This window comes from Acinonyx jubatus, chromosome D2, assembly GCF_027475565.1.
Source record: "Acinonyx jubatus isolate Ajub_Pintada_27869175 chromosome D2, VMU_Ajub_asm_v1.0, whole genome shotgun sequence".
Lineage (NCBI taxonomy): Eukaryota > Metazoa > Chordata > Mammalia > Carnivora > Felidae > Acinonyx > Acinonyx jubatus.
In genome coordinates, this window is record NC_069393.1 from 2,760,520 (window position 1) to 2,773,418 (window position 12,899).

General features: G+C 40.9%; 1 protein-coding gene across 8 annotated transcripts in view; it reads left to right on the forward strand.

Moving 5' to 3' along the window:
- DISC1 (DISC1 scaffold protein) overlaps positions 1-12,899 on the forward strand; it is a 353,788-nt gene that overhangs the window by 147,231 nt on the left and 193,658 nt on the right. For 7 of the 8 annotated variants that reach the window (XM_053207444.1, XM_053207445.1, XM_053207446.1 and 4 more), the window contains one exon: positions 6,128-6,316. In XM_053207444.1, coding sequence (XP_053063419.1) covers positions 6,128-6,316 — 189 coding nt within the window. Of the gene's footprint in view, positions 1-6,127; positions 6,317-12,899 lie in introns of those variants that run through there. The other variant, XR_008292258.1, reaches the window with a different exon arrangement.

A 12,899-nucleotide genomic window follows, 5' to 3' on the forward strand; every position in this document is an offset into this window, starting at 1 on the left:
TCTCTGTGAAGGCCCAAGTACTGTTCTCTTGCTGAAGAGCAGCCTGGTGTATGTGTGGGATGATGGCAAAGGCAGGACGTTCATCTGCACAAATCCTCCTGTAGCATTTAGGAAAGGGCCCATTAGAGTCACAGAGATTGGGGTCACGGGGTCACTGATGGGACTGCCTTCAGGGATCAGCGTTTACTTTTCTGTATTTTCATCACAGAGCTCTTGGCCAGTTTCAGTAATGAAGGAGGGCTAAATCAAGCAGGATTTACCTCATGGGCTTGGATCTGAGACCAAAATGCTTATAAAATATTCACCGGGGGCAGTGTAGCATTTTCTCATGGCTTCGGTTGCGATATTAACTGTCTCTCTGGGAATTCACACTCTTTCTGCATATATAAAATTTACACGTCTGTCACTATGCATTTTCCCTCAGGACCAAGGAAGGGACCCAGGTTTTAATTAATGATCCCTTTCATGTTTTATTAAGGCGCTCGTTCTCTAGAGCTTTCTGTGAGTTGCAGGGGTATCTGAGGATGTATTTCCTATAAATCCAGCAAAGCTTCTAGGCAGGCACTTGCCCTGTGTAGTCTTTTCTGGTTTGTTTTTAGAGGTCTTTTCTCCCTGAACTGTTTGTAAGAGGAGATTACACACTGGGGTATATTTTGCCTGCTGTCTCTGGGGACACAGGTGGTGCCCACTTCACTTTTCGTCACCTCCCTTGCTTGAAAATATGCCCCAGCAGAAAGGTTGGGGCTCCCTGAGTCCAGCCATGGAAGGGACATTTGAAAGCATCACCCTGTGCTCGTGGCTGCCCTGTCTAGAGGCAGTCACACCTCTGGGCTGGTCTTTCCAAAACCACCCGTGGAACATGGCATGTCCCTTGAGGTTCTTTTATTTTTTTGTTTTTTTTTAAAGGATACCTTTTTATTATAAGATAAATATACACATAAAATTTGCCCTTTTAACCATTTTTAAGTTACAGTTTAGTGGCATTAGGTACATTGACATCATCGTGCAAACATCACCACCATCCAGGGCCAGAACTTTGTTCATCTTCCCAAATGGGTACTCCGTACTTACCAAACTCGGGGTTCTTTGTGGAAGTCCACAGGGGCTCCATCCCACAGCGGCCCTGACTTGGTCACTGTTTGGGAAAGAAATCACGGGTCCAGGAAATGGTTTAGTTGTGTTGCTATTTCCAGCTCAAAGCTCATGGAAGTCCAGCCTGCGCTCCTTATCCGGACTTTGTTTTTCCTGAACGGGTCAAGCCCATCAGCTTGGCATCTTGGACCCTCTACCATTTGAATCCAGCTTTTTTGTGGGTCTGGTCTCCATCTTGGCCACATGCCTCATACCACCCTCTGAAGCCAAGCCCTTTCCTCTCTAACCACGTTTCCGTTTTTTCTTTTGGAAACCTTAACATTCTTTCCTCATGAAACCTGCCTCTGTTTCACCTTCTGGAACAGCCTTTTTTCTCTGAGCTCTCCTAGTGCCACTTCCTAGAATACGGCTTCTCTTCTTTATTTAATGGTACTTTCCGGAGAGCGGGTGGTGCCTTGTCTCTTGCATTTGCCCGCTATAGGGGCAGCCAATAAATAGCATCTCAAAAGATATTTATCCAGTCATGGAGTTGGGCACTATGGATTACAGTGACAGAAATGTATGTGCTAGGTGTCCATAATGCCTTTATTTATTTTTTTATGTTTATTTATTTTTGAGAGAGAGAGAGACAGAGACAGAGCATGAGTGGGTGAGGGGCAGAGAGAGACACACACAGAATCAGAAGCAGGCTCCAGGCTCTGAGCTGTCAGCACAGAACCTGACGTGGGGCTCGAACCCATGGACCGGAGATCATGACCTGAGCCAAAGTCGGACGCTCAACCAACTGAGTCGCCCAGGTGCCCCTCAGAATGCCTTTAAATTGGGACAATATTTTGTCACATTTCTCCCACTTATATCGGGTTGAAGTCTGCCTATTAATAATAAAGAAGTAAACAGCATAGTTTATAGTACCGAAGAAGGGTTCTGGAGTTATGTTTGAGTTGGAAACCTGCCCTCCATTTGATTGCTAGGTAACCTCAGCAAGATATTTTTTTTCGTTAGATTTCAGCTTTCCTGATTGTTAAGCAGAGATAACAACTTGTATTTCAGTGAACATAAAATGCACTGTTATTTTATACACTACTACGAAAGAAAAATCACTGTCAACTAAACAATGATATGCTTTCTATAGCTTTGAATTTTTATTTTATACATATTAAAATAGTTCTTCTAGATGTATTTAGGCTTTTGAAAAGTCACGTATCACTCTTCCAAGAGGAAAATTAATCACTTAGGGTGTTCCTAAAATGTCTTCATGTTCAGAGTCTGAGTGTTCAGAAACACATTTCAATTCCAAGTGGTTGGAGCTCAGGTTATTTCACACGTTCTCATCCTCTGCAGCAGTGAAACTATTGGTGATGGAAGTCTTTATCCTCTAAGAATAAACTACCGTTTCTGTGGGGTTCTATAGGTTTCTGCCAAGCTGCAACACCATTCTTGAAGTTTTAAGTGTCGGTGCTTTCCTGATCTTACAGATCCATTACAATAGATGGCAACAGCCAGGTCCCAAATGATCCTTAAAAGGTTTGTACTTTGAGACACCAGGGGATTGCAGATGGTCCTCTAGGCCACCAAGAAAGACAGTCACCCAGTAACAGCTTCATCCAGACTACCTCCTGCCTGATAGCAACTGTAAGAGGCATCACCACTTCAGAGATGCTAACATGTGAAAACCAAAGCGTGCATTTCAGAATAGATAACATAGGACCTAACTTCCTTCATAGGGATGTGGTGAGAGATTGAGGAGAAAAGCCTTGTAGCTTTTATTGTGGAAGCATCACGGAGCCCTCTGGTAGCAATAACTATTATTTACAGAGGGCTCGTTAATGGGATATGCTTCTTAATTGATAGTGTAAGTTTCATGTTAAAATTTTCCCTAATATATTTTTCCTTTTTTATTGAGGTATGATTTATATTCAGTGAAATGCACAGATCTTCAGTGCCCCATTATAGAAATTTTGACACCTGTTATCTGCAGCCCTATGCAGATATTTTTATCACTCCAGAAAAGCCACCTTTGTGTTCCTTCCCCAGACAGCCTCTGTTTTGATATCTTTCACCATGGATCAGCTTTGCCTGTGCTAGAACTTAATGGAATCATGTGATATGCAGTCTTTTGCACCTTTTTCTTTCTTTCTTTCTTTCTTTCTTTCTTTCTTTCTTTCTTTCTTTCTTTCTTTCTTTCTTCTTTTTTGAGAGATTCCTACATCACCATGTGTATGAGGCCCTTGTGCCTTTTTGTGGTGGAGTTGTCTTCTGTTGTGTAGATGTGCCTCCGCGTCTGCTTTTCTCCCCTCGATGGGCATTTAGTTTGTTTCATTTGGGCTACCACAGGTGAAGCCACGATGAGCTTTTGAGTACAACTATTTTTGATTACACGTTTTCGTTTCTCCTGGGTAAATACCTGGAAGTAGAATGTTTGGGTCCAGGGGTAGGTGTGTTTTTAACTTTATGAGACATGGACAGAAGTCTCCACAAGGTGGTTGTGCCATTGACCCTCCCATTATGCACAGGAGTCCATAACCTTGGGCTTTGGTGTCATTCACTTGAGCCATTGGAATGGTTTTGCAGTGGCATGAATTTGTATTTTTCTGTTGACTAAGAGACACCGACATGTTGTCATAGGATCACCAGCCCTTTGCATATCTCACCCTGTAAAGTCAGTTGCCTGTTTTTCCATGGGGCCATTTGTGTTTTAATTACTGAGTTGTAGGATTCCACTCCTTCGTCAGATAGACGTATTGCAAATATATTCTCCCCGTCTGTAGCTTGCCTATTCATTTTCTTAATGGTATTTTTTATGAGTAAAGGTTTTATCATTGTGATGAAGTCCACTTACCTATTTTTTTTATAGGTAGTGTTTTCTGGGTCCTAACCAAAGTTTTGCTTATTCCAAGGTCAGAAAGGTATTCTGTATTTTCTTCTAGAAGCTTTATAGTTTTTGCTGCTACAGGTAGCTCTGTGATCTGTCTCTAATGAAATTTTGTGTATGATTTGAACTATGGATCAAGGTTCATATTTCTCCATCTCGCTAGCTAGTTGTCCTATTGCTATTTGTTGGCAATACAGTTGACCCTTGAACGATGTGGAGGTTAGGGGTGCCGGCCCCCCCATGCAGTCAGAGTATAACTCTTAACTCCCCCAAAAAATGTAACTGCTGGTAGCCTACTGTTGACTGGAAGCCTTACCAATAAACATAAACAGTTGATTAACACATATTTTTTATGCAATAGGTATTACATACTGTATTCGTATAATCAAGTAAACTAAAGAAAATGTTATGTAAAAAATTTTTTTTAATGTTCATTTATTTTTGAGAGAGAGACAGAACATGAGCAGGGGAGGGGCAGAGAGAGAGAGGGAGACACAGAATCTGAAACAGTTTCCAGGCTCTGAGCTGTCAGCACAGAGCCTGATGCGGGGCCGGAACCCACAAGCTGCAAGATCATGACTTGAGCCACCCAGGCGCCCCGAGAAAAGAAAATGTTAAATGTTATTAAGAAAATCACAGGAAAGAGAAAATATATTTGCAGTACTCTACTGTATTTATAAAAAAAAAAATCCATGTGTACCTGGATCTACATGTTTTAAACCTGTGTTGTTCAGGGGTCCATTGTACTCTTTTCCTCATTGACTTACTCTGGCGCTTTGTTGAAAGTCAGTTGACTGTGTGAGGTCTACTTCTGGACTATTCTATTCCATTGATCTGTTTGTCTATCTATTTATCTATATGCCAATGTTATACGGTCGTGAGCTGTAGCTTCAGCATTATTTTGAAATCAAGTAATACATCTCCTCTTCGTTCTACTTCAAGGATTTTTTTTGGCTGATCCGGGCCTTTGCATTTTCCTTTATGTTTTAGAATAAGCTTGTCACTTTCTACAAAAGACCATTATGAGATTTTGACTGGAATTGTATCGAATGAATAGATGAATTTGAGGAAAGTAGAAATGTTAAAAATACTCAATTTTCCAATATATGTATATATAGTTTCTATTTTTCTGATTCCTTTAAGTCTTCTTTAATTATTCTTTCAGGAGTTTTATTTAAAAAAAAATTTTTTTTAACGTTTATTTATTTTTGAGACAGAGAGAGACAGAGCATGAACGGGGGAGGGGCAGAGAGAGAGGGAGACACAGAATCGGAAGCAGGCTCCAGGGTCTGAGCTGTCAGCGCAGAGCCCGACACGGGGCTTGAACTCACGGACCGCGAGATTGTGACCTGAGCTGAAGTCGGACGCTTAACCGACTGAGCTACCCAGGCACCCCTCTTTCAGGAGTTTTAAAAATGGTTTTCTGTGTGGAGGTCTTTCACATGTTTCTTTAAATTTATCCCTAAGTATTTTGAGTGTTAAAATCTTGTAAATGGCATTCTATAAAAATTCATAGACCACTTGCTGCTGATGCTTAGAAATGCAATTGCTTTTGTATATTGCCCTTGTATCCCCCAATCTTGCTAAATTCAGTGTGTGATATATTTTACTTAGTGCTTTACAGAATTTCGTGTTTATTCTTGAAGCCACCTGTGATGCAGGTGTTAGTACAATCAGATTTTATAAGAAGTTTGCCCTGAAATTGCACATGCCTCTTTCTTTGCTCAAGGTCATGCAGGTTGGGTGACAGGAGGAATACGATTTGAATTGAGGTCTAGGCTGACTCCAACGGCTCGTCCCTTTCCATTTCTCTTTGACATTTGGATATTTGAATGGCATGATAGCATGTGGCTTCCCTGGATTTCACTCGGACACTTTTGTGTCATTGTGTTTCACAGGGACACGAATTGGTCAATGGAACGTTTACAGCAGACGAAACGAGAATAAGGCGATAAAGAGACTGGGGGTTTTCCTAGCAGAAGGAGGATAGTCAGTGTTTTCCCGGACTCCTCCATGGAAGACCATTCATGCAGTTGGATGCAGTTGCAAAGCTCAGCCCTCTTTCTCCGTACCGTTGGTGCGCATTAGCTGTTGCTAAATCTTCCACATGTGGGGATGCTGTAAAACTTGTTTTCCCTCCTTCTCTCTTGAAATGTGCTGCAGGAAACCATTTCTGTACAGCCAAGGAGCTCACGGAGGAGATGAGATCACTAACATCAGAGAGGGAAGGGCTGGAGAGACTCCTCGACAAACTGCTGCTGCTGAGCTCCAGGAATGTCCAGAAGCTGGGAAGTGTGAAGGAAGACTACAGCAGACTGAGAAAGGAGCTGGACCAGGGGGAAACTGCCCATGGTAAGTAGTCACTGCTGCCTGGTGAAATATCTACGGTACCAATTGTATTGTGTGGTGGTAGTGTGACCATCACCGTGAAGGGGGTCCTGGAGCACACGACACTTTTCCTGGAGGATCTATTTGGCAGGAGCCTTGGCGAATGGGATAGAATTACTTCTCAGCTTTTGTTTTGCTATTAGCAGGCGATGTCTTTTCTTTTTCTGTCTCACCCCCTCCCCCCCCCCCCGAATTTGCTAATGGCCTTGTGATTATTTAGAGCAATCCCTCCCTTGGCACAGGTCTTGAGAATTTTCTGTTTGACAGTTATGTTCCTTTTGTTCCTTGGCTCAGTCTTCTGGCTTGCACAATCAGAGACGAAAGCAGGCTGACTCAGAAAACCGAATAAAGACCATGAAGTGGCTCTTCTATGTGTGAGGTTTTCTGAGAGCTTCTTTCCTCAGGAAGAATGATGTAGAAGAGGCCAGTGCTGCCCTAGCTGAAGTGTCTGCCTGTCAGAGGAGTTACTGTGTTCTTTGCTTGTGTTCTTTTCCTGTTCTGGTTGTTAAGAGCAACTGAGGTCACCTTGAGGTTGGTTCCCTGAGGGATGGTCTCAGAAGATGCTGGTTCAGTCCAAATTGATGAAGTGAAAAAGTGAAAACTTATTTCTTTAAAAACATGTAAAGAATTTACAGTGGTTCAGTTTCTAATCGGAAGAATGAAATCACGAAAAATAAATTCAGATTTAAAATATGTTAGACGCTAGAACCTGTTTTTTCACTGGTAAAATGAGGAGAATAATATCTAGTTCAAAGGCTGATGAAGTCATGCAGATTAAATGAGGCAACTTCTAAAGATTTTGAGGGTGTGTGTGTGTGTGTGTGTGTGTGTGTGTGTGTGTATGTGTGTATGTGTGAGACTGCCCTTGCATTTCTTCTAGGGAGTAAAGGTTGCTGGAGGCCAGAGGTCATACATAGTATATCATGGTCCCTAAATAAATGTTGTTCACTAGAAAAATGAAAGACCTATCTACTAATAAATAGCTATATTTACAAAATATGCTTATTTAAAAAGAAATAAGAAAAGAATGGGGATGTTAGGTAGCCACATTTGAAATATGGCTATTTGAAAATACTCCACAGATTGAAGTAAATGAAGACTTGTGCTTAAGACTGGATAAAGGGGCCTCCTGAGTGGCTCAGTCAGTAGTTAAGCTTCCAACTTTGGCTCAGGTCATGATCTCCTGGTTCATGCCTTTAAGCCCCTCATTGGGCTCAGTTACCGTTACTATTACTGTTACTTGTTACTGTTACTGTTGTGAAGGTGTTCTTTATGTTTTAGGGTTGGATTTTGCTGGATCAGCTATCCTTTTCCCTGTGCTTTAGACTGAAGCTAAATTTTAACCAATCTGAGGTGACCTGGCTATTGGGTCAACCAAATTAATAATCTTGGGTCAGTGAGAGTAATGGGAGACAGATAAATAAATAAATCATAAATTCCATAGTAGATTGAAGCTTTTATCCATTGAAATGCAATAAAACTAGGCCAAAGTCCATTTTCTGTCTTTTGTTGGCTTTTGAGAGTTAAAATTTAGAGGGAGCTCTAAAAGTAGAGCTTTAAATATAGAGCAAATACAGAGGGCCAGTATGCACATGTGTGTATGTACCGTGAGCTGACTTTTTTATCCTTAGATAAAATATTTTAAAGTAAGACTATTTAAGAAATGGGCAATATGTAGAATTCTTAAAGCAGATTTTGATTTCTAGCTATAGTGGCACCTGGGAAAAAGTCAATTCGGATACCGATGAGCAACTCCATGATGGTCAGGGACCCAGGCTCTTCTATTCTGTCCATCCACACCCGGGACGTGTGGTCCAAGATGGCTGACACACACACACACATGTCCAAGGCCAGCCAGGGGTTCTGTTTCTATAGCAAATGGAGAGTTTTGTTTGGTTTCGTGTTTTGTTTCGTTTTCTTTTGTTTTAAGGGAAAGAGAGAGGGAGAGTGAAGCAGGAGAGGAGCAGAGAGAGAGGAGGGAGAGAGAGAATCCCAAGCAGGCTCCGCACTGTCAGCACAGAGCCTGATGTGGGGCTCAGTCTCACAAACCATGAGATCATGACCTGAGCCCAAATCAAGAGTTGGATGCTTAACCGACTGAGCCACCCAGGCACCCTGAGATTTGCAGTTTTCGGGAACAATTGGTAGTCTGTCTCATACAGAGAACTCTTATTGATGGAAAGTGCTTTGCTGATCACTTACGATATTATTACATCTATGTCTCTGGCTAGACTGAGATCAAAGAAAAGCACTGTGATTAGTTTCATTTGTATTGTCTCAATATCCAGGGTGGTGTCTTTGAAAATAGTAAATGTGCCATAAATTTTGGTCATTTACACAGGCCAGATGTTAAAATGAAACATACCTTTATTTCTTTTATTCCTTTACTCCTTTACTTTGAATTACAGACCCAGACCTTGGGTCTTCTTTTTTTTTTTTTTTTTTAATTCTTAAAATTCATTCTAATTTAGTGAGCACAGAGGTAAGTTTGTCTTTCATGGAAGATGCTTGAGTTGTCTGAGTGGGATTTTCAGATGGGGGTGTCAGCAGACAGAACAAGATGATGAAAAAGTACTGAAATGTGCCAGAGTCCTCAAAGACAAAGAGAGACAGAAATCATCACTGAATCCATTGACTTTGTCTCAGTGACACATAGTCTCTGTGAAGAGATGCAAAGGCTGTGTGTTTTAACCTCTATCAGCTGTTCTTAAGACTTCGGGAGAACACGTTTGAATTCTTAGCAACTTTACAGTGAAATAGAATGGAAAGCTAAATCTATCTTTCAGCCCCTGAATACTTACGGAGATTAGCTATAAACCTTTAATTTTTATGGATTTTAATGTTTTGTTTTTTTTAAGGAGGGTAGGACAAAAAAATCAGTAACTTCTTTAGTTTGCTACACCTGCTTTTCAGAAAAAAGACAACCATGAGATTTATATAACTTTTTCCATCCCTTGTGTATAACTTGGTAATCTGTATTGTACTTTATTAATATTGTTGATTTCACACTATAACTCAGATATAAAGGAAGCAGACGTCAAGGGGAGAGATTTAATCACAGAATAATCAGGGCTAGAATTTTAAATAGGACATCATTAGCATGTTAATGAATTTTCCCATTTTATGCCAGCTGCCTGAATGGAAAAGATGTAGCTCAAAAATCTGGCAGGATCTGTGGCCCACTGAGCTGTCAGGAATTCGTGTAGAGGGTCCGTAAAGTACGTAAAGGAGTTTTCTGTGCGAGTATCAAATGGCAGGATTTCGTTTTTACTGGCAGTGATGGCTGGCTCTGTTCAGCTTTAACTCATTTGCCTTTCAATGAATAAGCACAAATGGAGGGCGGAGAAGGAGCAGTTTTTTAAGTGTAATAAAGTTGGAGTGCAGTCAATTTCTCAGTTATGATTTGGGGCTGCTACAGGAGATCCCCCTTATCTGCAGTTTCGTTTTCCAGTGTTTCCGTTACCCACAGTCGATCCCAGTCAGGACAAAGATGATCCTACTTCTGACGAATCATCAAAAGATCAGTGGTAGCCTAACCCTACATCACCACACCTACATCACTCCCCGACTTTATCTTATCACGTAGGCATTTTATCATTTCACATCGGCACAAGAAGGGTGAGTGCAGGATAACAAGATGTTTTGAAAGAAAGAGTGAGACCACCTTCACAAAACTTTTATTACAGTATATCATTATAATTGATCTATTTTATTATTAGTTATTGTTGTTCATTACTTACATGCCTAATTTGTTTTTTTTTTTAATGTTTATTTATTTGTTTTGAGAGAGAGAGAGAGTGTGCATGCGAACTAGGGAGGGGCAAAGAGAGAAGAAGAGAGAATCCCAAGCTGAAAGCAAGGAACCTGACACGGGGCTTGATCTCACAAACTGTGAGATCATGACCTGAGCCAAGGCCAAGAGTTGGACGCTCAACTGACTGAGCCACCCAGGCGCCCCTTAATGTACCTAATTTGTAAATTAAAGTTTATCATAGGTATGTATGTATACTAAAAACATAGTGTACATAGGGTTCAGTACTCTCCATGGTTTCAGGCATCCCCTGGGGTCTTGGAATGCATCTTCTGTGGATAAGGGAAGACCACTGTACCTACCTTTTGCGTTAGATTAGAAAGGTCCTGTGTCCATGCTGACATGGTCCTGCCCTGATTTTTGGACTGCCTCATGATTTTTGACCTTGAAATAGCTGATGAAAGGAAGTGTGACATTCTCTAGTGAGATACTTGTTCCTTAAACTTTGAAGTCCACAAGTGAAGCTTCTTTTAGAAGTCACCTCACACCTAGTAAGAAAAGACTTTCAGTTTAGAGATCCTGTGCTTTACAAGTTCTGCATAAATAGGCAGTAATTCTCTCTCCACGTTTATCCCATGTATTTAGAAGAAACTTTCAAGAAAAAATAGAACGGAAGAATTGAATTTGCATGCCTTTTGGGTGTGTGTCTGTATGGGGAGGAAATGGAGAATTGGAAAATGTACAAATAATGGAAGTATAAACAACACAACAAGAAAAAAATAGAATTTGAAAGTTGAGATGGAAGAAAATCCAATGACAAGTGTTAATTATTCTGGTTGAGAATATGATGTGATAAGGAGCTTCCTAGGAGCCAGAGCAAAAAAGACAATTGAAGAGTCATCTATCTATCTTCCTCAAAAGCAGCTTGAATCACAAGGTTTTCAGGAATGCAGAGTGGTGTTAAATTCTTAAAGGCTATTTTTTGGAGAGCAAACTGAAAAGTCCTCACGAACAGATTCATAACAAATGCAAAAGCATTCTTCATGTGGCTGTTATCAGCCACTCCTGGAAAAAAACCACAGGGGATGCCTTCAAAGGAAGACTTCACGGATAGACTGAAATATACACATATCTTAGATCTGTGGGTGTGTACATGTTTCTCCACAAAAATTTTGATCCAATGTTTCAGCAAATCCTTAAAGGAACCATTCTAAGATCTCCCAAATTTTAAGAAACATGTTAAATTATAATGATTCCATGGGAGTGAATTAGGAAGGGCTCAGGCTAATTATGTTTAAGTATGGAAACTTTCAGTGATCTGACATGATTCAAACATGAGACTTCGAACCTAGAAGAGTGGCCAGAGATCATATTCTGTAAACTCACCAAATGTCACTTCTTCCCTCTGAGCTTTGACGAAGGTCTGCACGGTAGACAGCTTTACTCTCTTGAGGCCGGGACAGTGATCAAGCTCTTAATAACTGAGGACCAAGCTGTTTGTCTTGGAATCAGATATGGGCTGCAGGGTCTGTATGTGGAGGAACTGAGATTGTTATGTGGGGAATATTCAGTTTGTGTTTGCATTTGTAAATCAGAAATCTTTGTTTAGGTTTTAAAACATAGAGAATATGAACTTAGGGAGAAAAGCTTCTTTTAAAAAATTTCATCATCTTTTTTTGTCTGTTTTTTTTCCATGGGATGAAATTTTACATTTTTAATTGTTTATTGTTGATTAATCTTATTAATAAAATTATTATTTTATCAGGATCGCTGTTAAATACGTATTTGCATTTTAAATTTCTCTCCTTTTTTTTTTCCTTATCTACTTCTATCATTGCATCTCTGTTGGTATTCCACTTTTGCCTGTGAGTTTCTCTGGTTGAAATTTGCAATGAACTTCTTTCCTCTTTTATCAAAAAATTGTGATAATTCTTTTGGGAGGCCTCTACACCGCAGTGTAAAAAGCCTGTGTTAGGATGTAGGAGGCCTCAGTTTAATCTCGCTTCTGTTGTTGGCTAATCATCTGTGCAACACTTGGCATAGAGAGGCATCACAACATGAGGTTTGATGAATGACTGATTTTTGGCTGATCTCTGCCTCTCAGTTCCTTCACGTATGCCAGTGTTTCCATCTATCCATGCGTCATTTCAGTAAGCATTTATTGAGCACTTACGTATGCCAGGCACTGTGGTAGGCCGTTGTGGTCCAGAGTGAATCCTGCAGTCCCTGAGGCCACTAAAGTCCCCATGTACTCTAGTCCCTTCTGATCTAGCATTCCCATGATCGCATCCATACTTTGTTCATTTTTTCCCTTGCTCTCCACTCTTTCTGATCTTCTCCTATTTCTACGTAATTTTTTAGAAGTCCTCACTTGTTACTTTTCCACCTGCGTCCCTGTTTGTTATCTACACTCCCTTCCCAATACTTCGGTCACATATCCCCTGGGTGGGAATGCAGTGATGATTTTAATTGTATTTCACACCCAATTGCAAGAGGCAGTTTTTTGATTTGCTACTTTGTTTGGAGTGGGAACAGGATTCTCCGTAATAGGGTGGGTGTGCGTGACGCTGAAGCATCTGGTGGATTGCTCTTGGCAATAGTGTCTTTCCTAGTCTTTCTCAATTTCATGTGGATTCTGGGCTTTTGATGACATTGGTGTGTGTGCACATGCTCCTACACTCCCTCCTGAAGATTAAGCTCAGAATGGGGAGTAGGTGGAGCGCCACGATTCCTAGAGGAGAGTCCGTTGGCTGCGGTTTGGGTGTGGTGTGGTGTGGTTGAGGGGTGATCTGTTGC